Source organism: Phyllosticta citriasiana (assembly GCF_038021145.1).
Source record: "Phyllosticta citriasiana strain CBS 120426 chromosome Unknown IWZ02scaffold_7, whole genome shotgun sequence".
Taxonomy (NCBI): Eukaryota; Fungi; Ascomycota; class Dothideomycetes; order Botryosphaeriales; family Phyllostictaceae; genus Phyllosticta; species Phyllosticta citriasiana.
In genome coordinates, this window is record NW_027117284.1 from 1,646,586 (window position 1) to 1,660,380 (window position 13,795).

Here is a 13,795-nt window from a genome sequence, read left to right on the forward strand (position 1 = left end):
TTGATGGCAACATGCAGGTTGTCCGAGGGACACGGCGGTTTTGAGGAACGCAGAAATCGTCAGTTGACGTCATTTTGCATGCGCTTGACCGTCGACACATGGAAAACAAACACCCAAGACCGAACCGACATTGCGTCACGCGGCTCCGCTTGCATTCCTGTCATCAGCCACGCAGCCACGCGGTCCGAAAAAAAAGCGGCACACCACATTGTCTCGCGCCAACAACAACAACTAATAACTCTACCAATACTACTTAAAATTAATTAATATAATTACTAGTATATTCACCATCTACATCTCTATAGTCCCTAAGTCTCTTGGGATAATTCCCATATGTGTTATCTAAGTTGATATACTCCTATGTATACTAACTCCTATATGTTATTATGAGTCTAGTAAGGCTATTTATATATAAACTAACCATATCAGTACATTAGAATATCTATACTACCCCTACATAGATATTTGCATCAATTATAAGTGAGTTATGTGGTGGTGGTAGTGGCCTTGGCGCGAGTTTGGTGTGCCGCTTTTTTTTTTTTTTTGGACCGCATGGCAGCTAAGCGGGCTTGTATAAATCCACCTTGACAATCTTGTCGGCACTTCTGCGCTGAGCTAGGAACCTACACTCTCAAACACGAAACGTCCACAAAAAGCATACTGTGGTGTTGGAGCGTTCTGCAATGCCGTTCCTAAACTTTTGATCTGGCGAGGGCTCTACCGATTTGAAGACTGCGTAACTCGCCAAAATCCTCCGTTTAGTGAGACTTCATCACTGCATCGAGTCACTCCACATCAAAAACTTTCGTCAGCGCGCCGTATTCCTCTTGAAAGGTAGAGAGCATCACTTATTCAAAACATTGTGTCTAGTATGTCCCTAGCCAGACTCCCTCCTCGCCGGTCAAGTCAGAAGATTCAAACCGGAGAGATGGAAAGAAAAACCTCTCTGACCGGATCTGTTGCAACCATAACGCAACAGAGTCGGATTCTGCAGCGAAGGTCGTCGACTGAAGCGCCTGTGTTGAATGCTGAGAAGGTAGGTCTGAGGTCGAGCTTTTATACCCGCAAATCTTCTGAGATTACCTGTTCGCCGATCACGAGCCGGCCACGAGCAAAAGTAGGTCAAAATCACAAGTGACAAGAATGTCACAGGGGGAACAGAGGGCAAGCGAAGCCGGCGCGCCTCGCCGCCATCACGCGCCCCCTGGCCTCCCAAACGTGGAGTCGTGGGGATATAAATGTAGCCCTTCACTTCCCACTTCTGCTTTCTGCTCTCGCACTGGCAGTTGTCATCCACGTCAGCACCACAACACCTGACATGACTCACTGTCTCCCAGCTGCGGAGCTGAACGCCACTTTTTTGGCCGTGGTCCTTTGGGCTTCGGTTTTCTGACTAGGTACCTAACTCTCTGCCTGCTCGTTCTTGCAAGAACGCTACACTGTGCTGCCGCACCCAGCCTTTTTCGCTCAATGGTGAGAAACAGCATCGGCCGTTGATGATGAGCATAGCCCCTTTCCCCTTTCCTTTCCTTGACGTGTCCACGCTGGCTGGCGTGGCCGAGTGGGTCCAGGAGGAGCGAAAAGACAAAAGTGGCCCAGCACGTTGATTGTATGAGAAGCAAAGGCAAAAGCAGACAAGTCGATCTTGGTGCGACACTTGTTGGCTAGTTCTCCTCTTGTTTGCTTTGAATAGTGGCAGAGAAATGAAGAGAATGTGGATTTATACACCCAAGACCCTTCGGCTTGGATGGCGGTTTGGAGTCATATGATACATATACATACATACAGCCGGCAATGTACAGTGATGTAGGACTCCATCATTTGCTAATGATGCCGCTGCGCACACTGAATACAAGAGAATGTGAGAGAAAAGTGGAACATGACGCGCAACTAAACTAAACTAAACTAAACCGCAGTAGTCTTGGTCAGCACGTACACACAGTCGGTCCTGGTTGTCTTGCGTGCATTGCGTTGCGCCGCGTTGGTCGTAGGAGGGAAGATGAACGTGTGCGGGAGTGTTCTTTTATACCTAAGGAGGGACATTAATTGGGAGCATTCATCCATGTGAGTGAGCTCATCGACGCATGAAGCATGACGCAATCAAGTCGTTTACACTTAGGCGACGTGTATATTACGAACTCTTCATCTACTTTCCTTTCCTTTCCTACTCTCATATCTGTTGCTGCTTGCTGCGAACGGCATGCACCGTGTAAATCACCAGAAGAGGCAGCGATTCGCATTACTGTTGTGCTTTCCTGCATGAACAGTTGCACTGGTGTTTTGCTGCGGTTTTGCTGTCTTGAGCATGGGAGATGATTGCGCATCGCTTACGGGCTAGAGAGATGGTGTTGCGACGCTGGGAGATGATGCTATGGCTCATCATTTTCGAATGCTGCGGCGTTGCGTCGAAAAAGGATAGTGCTGGAGTGTGCGGGGAGCAGTCACCATTGCGGCGGGGACGTGGTGAAGAGGCGTGGGATGGAGGGAAGCTAGAGAGAAGAAAGTGTCATTGCTGAAACGAAGCTTGTTGCAGAGTACAGAGTGGAAGTTCTTTTTGAAGGTTGTACTGCAATGTTGTAACTCGTTGGGTGCAGGCAGAGCTTGGATAGAGGGTCGCTAGAGTTTTTACACCACGCCCTTGGGACATGCCGCAAAACGAGACGGCATCACGAGCGCAGCAGAGAACAGACTTAACCACGAGCTCGTAGCCCTGCTGTCAAATGTTCAAGCAAAAAGAGCATGTGTCCAACTGCGGCTTGCTCATGACTGCCCCTGACGCTTGACTGCGCAGTGTAAAAGATCTCTAACTTTCAGCTCCCTGGTCAGTGAGCAAGACGATACTCCCTCCGCCTGAGTGGAAGGAAAAATGTCCAACAACGAAGCAACATTGTGTTTCTTACCGGTTTGCTCAAAATGGAACCACTGACTTTGCTGCAGGGTGTCTTTGTCGCTGGCGTGGTGGTTCTTCTGTTTTCGTTTTGATCTCGATTGAGCTGTTGGTTCAGAGCAGGAGTGCGGCGTGGCGTAAAGGCGCTTTTGGTAAAGATGTGGCGTTGGGCTTTATTTTCATCGCTCAAAAATGACGAATTGAAGGGAGAATCGATCAGACTTGGATAGCGTGTCCCACACCAAGACACCCAGGTGCAGTGTGATTTGAAACCAGAGAAGCCAGACAGTAAGCTTTCACTTCTGGGCTCTTCTCTTTACGAGTTGTGTCGAGTTGTCCATTGAATTCAGGAGAGAAGAGCGAAGTGTGAGGCGGGCTTTATACGCACCGCTCCCACTGACGGCGAGCCATCTGCCCGTGACTCATGCTGTCAGATGCAAAACGCCTGTCAGGCTCATTGCCTCCGTCTGCCATGTGTAGAGGGTCCACCGGGGCTGCCAACAGAATTTCCGAGCTTCTCGCATGGCTCGGACTCGTGATCCAGTTGAAGACAGAAGGATCACGGGCGAAGCGGTATGAAAGCTCCTCGCGGCCTCTCTAAGTCAGACTCCAATTCTGCGAGCAGAGTGCTCTAGTCTGGCTCAACGCTGAGAGAGGCGCCACTCCTGCGCTTGTGAGCTGTGCACTGTTTGGTCGCTTTCTTATGCGAGCATTATCTTGACTTTTGTTTTCCTGTTCGTCCTCAGAGAGAAAAGACGCATCTGCCAGCAAACCCGGCATAGTTGAATGTTTTCAGTCGTCTTTGATGAAGATCATGAAGATATTTGAAAGGCAATATTGCTATTCTTCGCCGCGGCCATGGTCCTTAGACCGCGAGATAGCGGATGCGGAACAAAAACGAGAAGGATGGAAAACAAGCGGAAGAGAAAAAAAGTATGGTGTTAGGGTCGGTCCGAGGCCCACACAGTCCAGAAAATGACTCCGTGGCGGAGGAGACAGAGGGTCAAGGAACTCTTCTGTGATTTTCCTTCCGTCGTCGGATAACTGTCTCGCGTCCTGCTGTTCTTCTCAACAGCACAACGGCAGCAAGAGGTTGGTTTTGTGCTCACGCCCAAGAGCCCTTGCGCAGTCAACTGACACTTTGCAGCATGTGAACAGCTTGGAGGTACATGCGAATATAGTGTCAGGGGCGTGTCTAGGGCTTATGACTCTCAACCCCTGACATCTGCTCGCTGTTTATCTGGCTGAACATTACCAGCGTGGAAAAAAAGGCAGACGAATGGGTATAACAACTGCTCCTCCAACTCGTCACTAGAATCACCATCGAACTTCCAAGCGTTCACGAATCGGGGCTTGCGCGAAGTTTGCCAATACTGTGGGAGAATGTCTTCGGCGACAACGTCACTTTCTCCTGTCCTGCAGCCATCCCAATGGTCATGTCGTTTTTTTGCGGCGTGTTGCTCCAATGAGATTCTTAGATTGTTGTTTCCAAGTTGGCGTGAATGAATGAATGTGATAAGGAACATCTCGGGGTCGGAGAAGCGTCGCTATCTTCCATTGTGACAAGATGAAGGAAACTCGAAGCATGATCCTCATCGAAATGACTATTCCGAGTCCGAAGCGCCAGCATCGAGCAGCAGCTGCGTGATTCTCTCCCTATGCTTTGTCTCAATGTCACTACCATACTTCCAAATGCCCTCAAAGGCCGCATGATGACAGTCATCCGTGCACCTGTGTCTCGAAGCCTTCAATGCTGAGCCGTAGTTGCCCCCTTTCAAGCTTGGATTGGCACCCATTTTGAGCAATACCTTGACGCCCTGCTCGTTGCCTACACTCGTAGGAGCCGTAAAATCCTCCTTGTGCGTCCACGTCAGCGCCGTTTTCGACGAGAAGTTCTGCAATGCGAATATCCTTTCGTCGAAGAAGATATCTCTCAACATAGCCGCTTCCAGTCATTGTCGCAGTCAAAGGATATCCATAGTGTCCAAATCGGTGATTGACGTCCGCACCAGCCTTGATAAGTAGATCTACCACATCGAGTGCGCCTTTTCTCGCAGCAGCATGCAGAGGAGTTCCAAATTCCCCGCCTTCGAGATTCAGATTCGCACCAGACTCGAGCAGAATTTTGACTTGAGCTGCGCAATTGTTCTTCGACGCTTGGTAGAGTTGAATACTGCCTTCCGCACTTTTGGTGTTTGGATTAGCTCCATGGGCCAGAAAGAGACCTAACGGACCCTCCTTCAAAGACGCGAGGGCGTCGGAGAGGAAGCGAGTACACAGTGGACTAACATCCGTCTTAAACCTCAAGGACTGCAACAAGCTTTGGAGTCTTCGGGTCTGCTTTTCTGGCTCCTCGGAGGAGGTAGAGCACCAGCCATAGGAGTACATGTCTTCACCCTTGAACATGATTTCGAGAGCTGCCTGAATCACCAAAGGATTGTGATCAATCTCCCGTAGGAGTAACTGTGTAGTTTCCAAGTTTTTGACTCTGGTCGCTTCCAACAACGGATTGTCATCGACCACATTGAAAATGTCTCCGCTTAGAGTTAGATCTAAGAGGAACTCGACTACATTCTTTTGGCCTCCATTGACGGCAGATTTCAAAGCTGGCGCATAACTTGGATGTCCTGTATGATCGGCCTTGTGGGCTTTTTGTACCAGATATTTGACGGCATCCAGATTTCCCACATTTGAAGCCTTTTGCAGAATCTCTTGAAACTCAAGAGAGTCACCGTGGGGGACAATGGCCAGGCCCCGACGGTCTAGAAGCTCCAAAAATTGGAGAGTCCCGTGTTGAAAAATCTGAGAAGTAAAAGACTGTTCCTTTTCTTTCAGAGGCTTCACTTCGGCACCGGCTTCCACCAGTATGCGAATTACTTCCAGCATACCATCAAGCCAGATCTTCTCAGCTTCTGCAGGAGGGATATACCGGTTGCCAGTCTGCTCGAATTCGCTGTCGAATCGGGCAGAAGCGGCTCTAATGAGTGCTTGGTCACAAAACGCCGTTCCTATGCCCTTATCGAGAAGAGAAGCCACAGTAGTTACATCACCATGATACGCAGCTTCTTGAAGAATACTGGGGCCTATAGATCCGAGGTCACCGACGTCTGGGAAGTTTTGGACAATTGATTCCAGAAAGGGAAGACGGCGTCGTCGAAGTGAAGTCGATATCATGTTGCTAAAGAAACATGAGCATTCAGGCCGACTCGAGCACCCTCGGAGATTGGCATTGACGAAATTTCGGAATGGTCACTCTCGGCACACTCTTTGGCCTCCTTGATCAAGGAGCCACAGCAAAATGTCGTCCCTGCTAGCGATCGCGGCCGCGCGGATTGGAAAGCCGAAACTCCCTCTGGAATCGAGACTTGCGCCTGCCTTGTGGACGAGCTGGACATGGCTCAGTTTTCCGCCTATGATGGCGGCTTGAAGAGCGTTTCCAAAGTACCCCACTTCCGCGTTGATGTCTGGGTATCCTTGGAGCTGTCTTTTCGACTCTTTCTCCATGCAGCCGTGCAGTGCAACCTGCAATGGATCATGGCTCTCACTTGGAACATAATCACCAAGCTTGCCTTGCAGCAGGTGCTCCACCAGCCTTGCATGACCTTTGAAGGCGGCAAACTGCAATGCCTCGTCGAATTCATCGTTGGTTGAGAATTTGAAATCGCTGCGAAGTAGTACTTCGACAATGTCCTCATGGCCACCGGCCAAGGCAGCCTGCAAAGGGTTGGAAAAGTCGCCGGGGCCAGATTCCGTTGCTGCGTGGTGTTCGAGCAACAGTTGAACGATGCTGCAATGTCCAAAGAATGCGGCAGCCTTAACGGCGGACCCGAATCGCGCGCAAACGGCAGAGACGTCGCATCCGCGACCAATCAGGATTTTGACGATAACTTCATGTCCAAAGTGAGCTGCAAGGTAAAGCCCATTAGCGTTATGCTTGTTGAAATGTTCGAGGTCCTGCAGTAAGCCGCTAGCAGTCAAGTGTTCGAGCACTTCCGATAATCCGAAACAGCAGATGGCGAAAAGGGGCGAGGGAGGTGAGCTCGGTACTGCATTCAGCTTCTTGATAAGATCACCATGCCAGCGTACGTCTTGCGATTTGAGTTTGTCGGCCAAGCTCTCCTGCCAATCTTCGAAATGCTCTTCTTCTGTGAAAAATTTCAGCAGCATTGCTTTCAGGGCAGCGTCTCGATTAGAGACCCCAACAGCTTCGCAGTGAGCAGACCAATAGATTGTGGAGTAGTTGATCAAGACATCCTAGGATGGATCTCCGCAGATGCAGGCACTCAAGCATCTTGTGGCGACGGTTGAGTGTGTTTCAACAGAGCCAAACTCTTGAAGCAGTTCGAGATACCTTGATAGGAGCGAAATCGGTAAGTGGAGACGGTCTCGAGTTTGAAAGAAACACTTACTCTCTTACTAACAAATGCGGCAAGCGGAATACGTCTAGTTCTGAGTCCAGGACGACCAGACCACAGCAGCAGCTGAGAATTTCAGCTACCGAAAATTGCCTTTTACCTCGAATGCCCCCGGAGACAGCTGCGACCAATTCTTGGACGCTAAGCGTTCGCTGAGCGCAAAGTAGCCACTTGAGGACCAAAAGGGCGACAGACTGAGCCGTGTTCTCCATGGAAGTGATGCGACCACGAACAGCATCGAATGACTTTTTCAGGCCCACGGGCAAATGGGTCAAGGCATCGCGTATGTCTTCATCAAACACTACTTGCTCGGTGTCTCGTATAGCTTCAAGTTGGAGTGTGACCCAAAGGAACCTGACAGTGGATTAGAACAGTTCGAGTGAGTTGCACAAGTCCGTTTCTGAAGAAGAAACTTACATTCCTTGTGCTCCATTCTCCAAAGCACAGGCGATGTCTTTTTCCAGCTCAGCTAGCTCATCAAGCTTCTTTCCAGGCTTTTGACCCCACTTTGTGATGAAGTCTTTGACCTTCAATTTGATAAACCTGCTGAGGTCTTTGCCGTTTTGCCTCGAGGTCAAGGAAATGTCTCGTGCGTGGCCGAGGCGATCTTTGATGTCATTTTCTTCCCGGCTACACACAACGACTTTGACGAAATACCTAGATTTTGCGATGATCTCTTCGAAAGCCAGCATGATTGCCCCTCGCTGCTGAGAACCACATTAGTCGAGCCCGTCTATTAGTATTGTTGCCGGGGTTGCGGCAGTGAGTTGAAGAATGAGCTCCAAAGATTGGTCCTTCTTAAGAGGCGACGCGTCAAGGCCCATCTTCTTTCCATCCTCGACCTTGCTCTTGTACTTATCGATGGTGACTCCCGTGATCTGGCCATTGGAAACGGATAGCTGCTTCACGATGGCCCGCCAAATTTCTTCACAGTCGGCTCGTTGAGGTTCTGCAGTATCTCGACGGCAGTAGAAATACGCGATCGGTGCAGCTTACGGAACAGATGCTCGCTGTGGCTTGAAGTCTTCAATAATTACCGCCCTAGGATGATGAGCAACACATTTGATTCGCTGATAAAGTTGACGAGACTCACGCAAGGCGACTTTTTCCGCAACCCCCTGAGCAGCGTTGTAAGCAACCTCTAGCAGTGCCCATGCAGGGACTAATATGTTCCATGAAGCCACAAAATTTCAGACGAGCTTGATGACTTCCAAGATGTATATTCGGGATTAGCGAAGAGCCACTCTCCCGTCTGCGGCAAGATACCCGAAAGCATTGCTTTGTGGTGTTCGTGGAAATCTAGAGCAGAAAGCCATTTGAGAAGGCCACTCCTCTCAGATGCTCTAAGATGTCAACAAAATGCATTGATAGAATAGCTCATGAACGGCGTACCTTCGAGCGCACTGTGCAGTTGCCCAACTTGACTTTCCATTCGGATGAAAGGTGCTTCCAAGTCCTTCAGCGCCTACTGGAGAGCCTTTTGCGTCGCTGCATCTGGATTAGCAAATTTCGCGGTACAGTGTAAGAATGAAGCAACCCATGCCTTGAACTTCATCGACCTTGACACTGATTGTCCCGAATAATCCCTTGTTGGACTCAGCGATAGTTAAGGTCGCTAATGTGCGTTCCGCATCAATGAGTTCTCTCTGGTACTTAACCTTCAAGTCTCCTTCGGAAATGGACTTCAGTGCATCCTCGAGGACTTGTCTCCTTGTCGTATCGGCGAGAAACCTCCCTGGCTCATTTCAGTCGTAAGCCAAAATGACACTGCGACATACTTACGGATGAAGTTTTTCTTGTAGTATCGCATCGCTTCTCAGAGGTGATTCAGCAGCCCACCGTAGAGCTTCGACAGTTGATTCTCAAAAGACTTTTGGGCATCGGATACGGCGGGGAGATAAAGGCTCTCCATAATGGTGCAGCGGGCGATTACATCGGAAGCTTTTTCCAATCCTTCGATCATTGCGTCAAAAGCTTCGGTGCTGTTCACACAAAGCTTCGAGGCAGTTAGTCCTTACAAAAGAAAACCATATCACAATTCAACTCACCTGAAGCAAAAAGCGAATGCCAGCCCAGGGCAGCGCCGCATGTGTCGGATCATATTGCACAGCAATGTCAACGACCAGCAGAAATGACTTGACGGACGATATCAGCTTTGCGCAAACGTCACAGATGACGATATCGCGGCCCTTGAAGTCTTTGGCTACCCAACGCCGGCGCAGACATCGGTCCTGTGGCTTCTCGACCTTGGCCACGATCTCGTTCAAGATTTCTTTCTGTGAAGCGCTGCCGCAACGAAACATGCGCTGCTCATCTGCGCTAAGTTTTGCGATCGATTGGTCCCAAAGAGATGCTATTTCGATCAACAAAGATCCATATCCTTTTGCGACGGATTTTTAAAAGTTCAAGTGGGAGAGCCTTGCGGGATTGATTAAATTCAATTTCGCAACAGATTCGCAAGGCTGATGATGTTCGTGGGGCCGTGAGATTACCAGGTCACAAGGCTGTGAAAACCACACGTGCGAAGGCTGTGGTACGCAAAGCTGCAGCTTTCGCGACATTGGGGCCGGAAGGTTCGCCCATGTCCATCTTTTTGGGAACCTATTGGCTTGATAGCCGCCAGTCTCCATTCTATTTGAATGTGCCATGGCATTTTGCAGACCGAGCTTCCTCCCCAGACAGGGTTCTGTCAAGTCCAGTCCTTTTCTGTGCGACGTTACGTGCAGAACCTCTGGATTAGGCAAAGGCTTCCTGCAGTTTTTGTAACACACACAATCTTTGACCTCTTTCCAACTTTTGACATCAAGCCGTGTCAAAGAGAACATGCCACGTGGAAGAATATCAGCATCTGAGTCAGTAGGTATTTCTTTCTAGTGACTGCTAATTCTGTCAATGGATGCTCGTGATTTCCAGGACATGCTTGAATTATCCAACTTGGATGATTGATCTGAATGTTCCGAAGGCGGACTGGAAACGACGAGTCTGTCACGTCACACGACCCTGCAACATCACCTGTTCAACAAACCACTAACGGTTTGGTAACTGAGCGACGCGATGTTGCAAGATTTCACCGACGGAATCCTGATTCTTTGAGCATGCGGCAAGAGTAAGGAAAAGAAACTGCAAGACGTCATTTGGTTCCGATTGTTTTGTATTTTCTTTGTCAAAATCGTTGAGTTGCCGTGTCTTAAACAAGAAACGCACCGGGAGAGACGTAAGAAAATGCAAGAAAGGCGCAGAATAAGGGACCGTTTGCAAAAAATGATCTGGAAAGACCCAACTGATTCGCAAGAGCACCGCCAATGTCACATCCAACCATCACCCTACCGCCGCCGAAGCAACATCACTTGGCCCTGCGAGACTGTCGCCCAGCGGAGCCTCAAACCAGACGCCTTCAACTCCTGCACCCACTCCGTCAACTCCTCGGCACCGACCTACAACCAGCGTTCCGCGGCCCTCAACGCACTCAGCCTCATAGTCGCACGTCAGCGCATTGGTGATGATGCTCCGTCGCGACAGCACAAACGCGAAGCCATAGGGTGAGAAGTCGAAGCTGGTGGCTTGCTCGTCTTCCTGCTCGTCTTCCAACACTTCATCGACGTATTCTCCCGCGTATTCGTAGTCGTTCGTCTCGTCGTCGTTGTCAGCGTCGTAATGGGCGACAAGATCCGCGATAGATGGTATGGGATGTTGGTCACCAGGTGCGCGGGCTGTGGTAGCGTGGGAGAGGAGCGAAAGAGCCCCCAGGCAGCGCTTGAAGTACGCGTGTGCGACGCGGAAATAGTTAATGGGCGAGCGCGGTGTGGTTGGAAGGTGGTAGGCAACGAGACCGGCGAGGAAGAAGAGCAGCGGTGTTTCTGGCGGGAACGGCAGCGGTGCTTGTACTGGAGTGAGCGGGCGAGGAGGACAAGGAGTTGCCCGGTGCTTTTCTTTTGCGCTTTTTTGTCTGCTGCATGTTTGTCCGCTGCGAGCTTGAAATCTCCAGACTCTGGTTTTTCCAGCCTCGGTGGTAGTCGCTGCTGGGCCCGTTCCCTCGGCGTTCCTGAGAGAGTTGGCCTCAGGTCCTTCGTAAGGAGTAGCCTGAGTCGCTCGGAAGCTCATGTTTCGCGTTGTCTTTCTATCTCCCTTTCCCGCACCAATTCTTCCACGGCCAGAAATGCTAGAGTTGCCGACAGACCAAACAGCGCCTGCGCGGATGAAGCGACCCATCGTCGTGATGGAATTTGCAACAGTAGCTGCCTTGCCAACACGTCGCGGCGGTGTCATCTCCTCTTCATTCTGGACCCGATCTGCGCCCTGGGGCTCAAGAACAGCAGTGGCATTTTGCTCTGACTTTGACCTTCGACCTGGAGACCTGAAACTAGCAGCGCCCGCGCGGATGAAGTCAGAAAAAGTCGTCGCTGCTGATCGTACTCTACCGGGTCTTATTCGTACGGCCACGCCACCTCGGACATCCTCGTCGTCCACGACGCCTGGCTTCAACCCCATCGACACACTGACCTCGTCAAGCGCTTCTTCGATAGCTTCAAGCGCCAAAGAATAATCGCCCAAATGAAATCGCACTATGCCAAGGTTCGCCCACAGCTTTGCGCGTAAGATGTGTGATGTGTCGTCATCCCAGGTGCGGCGCAGGATTCGCGCAACGAGTAGTGCAGACGACGTCCAGTTCAGGTGGTGAAAGAGGTAAGAGGCTTGAGTCCATAGCGCAAGTACTTCGTTGTTGCTCAATGGACGCAGGGGGCGAGAACGAGGCGGTGGTGCACAAACCGGCGTTGGAGGAGGCTTTTTGAGGTAGTGCATGGTGAAAATACTAGAGCTGGTTGTCGATGCTGCTGAAGACGAGGAGGGAGTGTTTTATATCTCCGCACACAACTTGGACTTGCATCTTTGCCGTGTGATGCGACTGATTTTGTGACGTGGATTTCCTTTGTCGCTGCGCCCTCGTGCTGTTGACTTCGCAATGACTTAGGAAATCTCGAGAACGATGACAACAACCCGACTACTTAACGATCGAAAGAAGGCAACAGCTGGACGAAGAGTCAGGCGCGAGCCTTCAGTCGAGTTTCCTCTTCGTCACTGCCATCATTTCATATGGCGCCAGCCCGCAGTCTTCGACGATACCGATCGGCCCAAAGGCGGGAGATTTAAAGCAGTCTTGAAAGTCCTCCCAATCCAACCGCGGTCCAAGCCAAATCACAATTTCGACTTTTCCATCCGCATGCGCGTCAAAGTATCTCTTGATGAGTCCCGGATCTCGGGGATAAACAAAGATCCAGACTTGCGCTTCTTTCGCTCGTGGACAAAGATCCCACGTGCCACCAACATTCCACGTGGCTTCTTCAGGTAGGTATTTGTTGATTGACGAGTCTACTTCGACACCTTCCACGAGCAGCGTAGGATCATGTGCTTGAAGCTGGGCCTCGAAAAACCCGGAGCCGCTGCCGATAGAAAGCGCCAGGCAGCCGTCAGCAGAAAGTAGGCTGTCCAATTCTGACAGAAACGTGGCGGAAAGGCTCAGACAGCAGTCAGGGTGATGCCTTGGTGTTGAAGACAATGGTGGGAAAGCCATGTTGTTTTGGTACTGTCGTGGCGCAACAAGCTATTGCGGCTTGGTCCAAATAGTATCCTGTCCCGGCGCTAAAGGCTTGGATTTTTTCCAGATTTGGCGGACGCTATATTTTCATGGAAGAGTCTAGGCAAGCAATGAAAACAGGTGTTGGTGGTCCAAAGATAACTTCGTTGATTGGTCAGGTGTAATCGGAAGACGAGATGACGTTGAAAGAAATTTCGGGCCAAGGTCGGTCACGTGAACCCACCCATGAAATTCAAACTTTGTGCATGTAATGGAGTCAATTGTCAGCTTACCAGGACGATGAACACGTCTTCGCACTGCATGGATGACAGGTTCCAGCCTCGGGCGTGTCCGCGGAGTCAGAGATTAGAAGTCACAACGTGGACTTGAGGAACAAAAAAAGAAGACGCAGGAACGCTTTAAAAGCCTTCGGCGTCGCGCCTAACATCAGCAAACCCATCTGTCATGCGTACGGATTGGCATAGCATATACGGTTCAGCCATCGACTTTGATTTCAGCTCAGCGTCCAAGGAGTTGGCCTGGAACAGGCGAGGGGGATCATTGCGACAGTCTGCGAAGTACCCAACGACCAACGGGACTCGGGTCAGACAACCGAATGCCTTCCGAAGCCGATCCTCCTGTCAAATCATCAACAAATGGAAGTGATCAGAGATGGCGGCGTGGGGGACAAGTCGGCTTGGCAAGACCAGCGGTGGGCGAGGTTCGGTTAATTTGATGCTCGGTCCAAATCGACAGCTTTGAAGAAGATGGGCTCTGGACGCTTAAACGGTCTGTCGATGCGGCAGAAGTCATTTCTTAGATGGATCGAGGTGTGGCGGGTTGCCGACTACACGTGCGTGGTTTCCCGAAAAGCGGCGGACGCGGAGCAGATATATGGATACGGGAAAGCAAGAACGCCTC

The 13,795-nt window shown here is 50.5% G+C and overlaps 5 protein-coding genes across 5 annotated transcripts; all 5 read right to left on the minus strand.

Moving 5' to 3' along the window:
* Positions 1 to 4,606: 4,606 nt before the first annotated feature.
* On the minus strand, positions 4,607 to 7,994 carry IWZ02DRAFT_520194 (ankyrin repeat-containing domain protein; the record flags this gene model as incomplete). The annotated part of the gene is made up of 5 exons (XM_066770762.1): positions 4,607 to 6,065; positions 6,141 to 7,141; positions 7,239 to 7,272; positions 7,297 to 7,656; positions 7,720 to 7,994. 5 exons carry the CDS (start codon positions 7,992 to 7,994, stop codon positions 4,607 to 4,609), a joined length of 3,129 nt encoding a protein of 1,042 aa, XP_066622579.1.
* A 335-nt stretch (positions 7,995 to 8,329) lies between these two features.
* IWZ02DRAFT_282785 (uncharacterized protein) lies at positions 8,330 to 8,817 on the minus strand. Its single transcript, XM_066763664.1, has 3 exons — positions 8,695 to 8,817; positions 8,396 to 8,643; positions 8,330 to 8,343 (listed from the first exon to the last, which is right to left on the minus strand). The coding sequence occupies exons 1-2, from the start codon at positions 8,732 to 8,734 to the stop codon at positions 8,465 to 8,467; spliced, it is 219 nt and encodes a 72-aa protein (XP_066622580.1). The 5' UTR covers positions 8,735 to 8,817; the 3' UTR covers positions 8,330 to 8,343; positions 8,396 to 8,464.
* Positions 8,818 to 8,930: 113 nt separating this feature from the next.
* IWZ02DRAFT_282756 (uncharacterized protein) lies at positions 8,931 to 9,777 on the minus strand. Its single transcript, XM_066763663.1, has 3 exons — positions 9,351 to 9,777; positions 9,085 to 9,298; positions 8,931 to 9,037 (listed from the first exon to the last, which is right to left on the minus strand). The coding sequence occupies exons 1-2, from the start codon at positions 9,603 to 9,605 to the stop codon at positions 9,119 to 9,121; spliced, it is 435 nt and encodes a 144-aa protein (XP_066622581.1). The 5' UTR covers positions 9,606 to 9,777; the 3' UTR covers positions 8,931 to 9,037; positions 9,085 to 9,118.
* Positions 9,778 to 10,516: 739 nt separating this feature from the next.
* Positions 10,517 to 12,229, minus strand: IWZ02DRAFT_282876 (uncharacterized protein). Its single transcript, XM_066763666.1, has one exon. The coding sequence runs from the start codon at positions 12,100 to 12,102 to the stop codon at positions 10,621 to 10,623; it is 1,482 nt and encodes a 493-aa protein (XP_066622582.1). The 5' UTR covers positions 12,103 to 12,229; the 3' UTR covers positions 10,517 to 10,620.
* On the minus strand, positions 12,035 to 13,105 carry IWZ02DRAFT_282871 (uncharacterized protein). Its single transcript, XM_066763665.1, has one exon. The coding sequence runs from the start codon at positions 12,869 to 12,871 to the stop codon at positions 12,356 to 12,358; it is 516 nt and encodes a 171-aa protein (XP_066622583.1). The 5' UTR covers positions 12,872 to 13,105; the 3' UTR covers positions 12,035 to 12,355.
* Between the last annotated feature and the right edge of the window lie 690 nt (positions 13,106 to 13,795).

Bases quoted from the DNA above. Each gene is read 5' to 3' on its own strand.
- IWZ02DRAFT_282785 (XM_066763664.1), bottom strand. From the start codon at position 8,734: ATGGAAAGTCAAGTTGGGCAACTGCACAGTGCGCTCGAAG. The intron at 8,644-8,694 runs GTACGCCGTTCA...GACATCTTAGAG, and splicing joins ACTGCACAGTGCGCTCGAAG to CATCTGAGAGGAGTGGCCTT.
- IWZ02DRAFT_282756 (XM_066763663.1), bottom strand. From the start codon at position 9,605: ATGTTTCGTTGCGGCAGCGCTTCACAGAAAGAAATCTTGAACGAGATC. The intron at 9,299-9,350 runs GTGAGTTGAATT...ACTGCCTCGAAG, and splicing joins GCATTCGCTTTTTGCTTCAG to CTTTGTGTGAACAGCACCGA.
- IWZ02DRAFT_282876 (XM_066763666.1), bottom strand. From the start codon at position 12,102: ATGCACTACCTCAAAAAGCCTCCTCCAACGCCGGTTTGTGCACCACCG.
- IWZ02DRAFT_282871 (XM_066763665.1), bottom strand. From the start codon at position 12,871: ATGGCTTTCCCACCATTGTCTTCAACACCAAGGCATCACCCTGACTGC.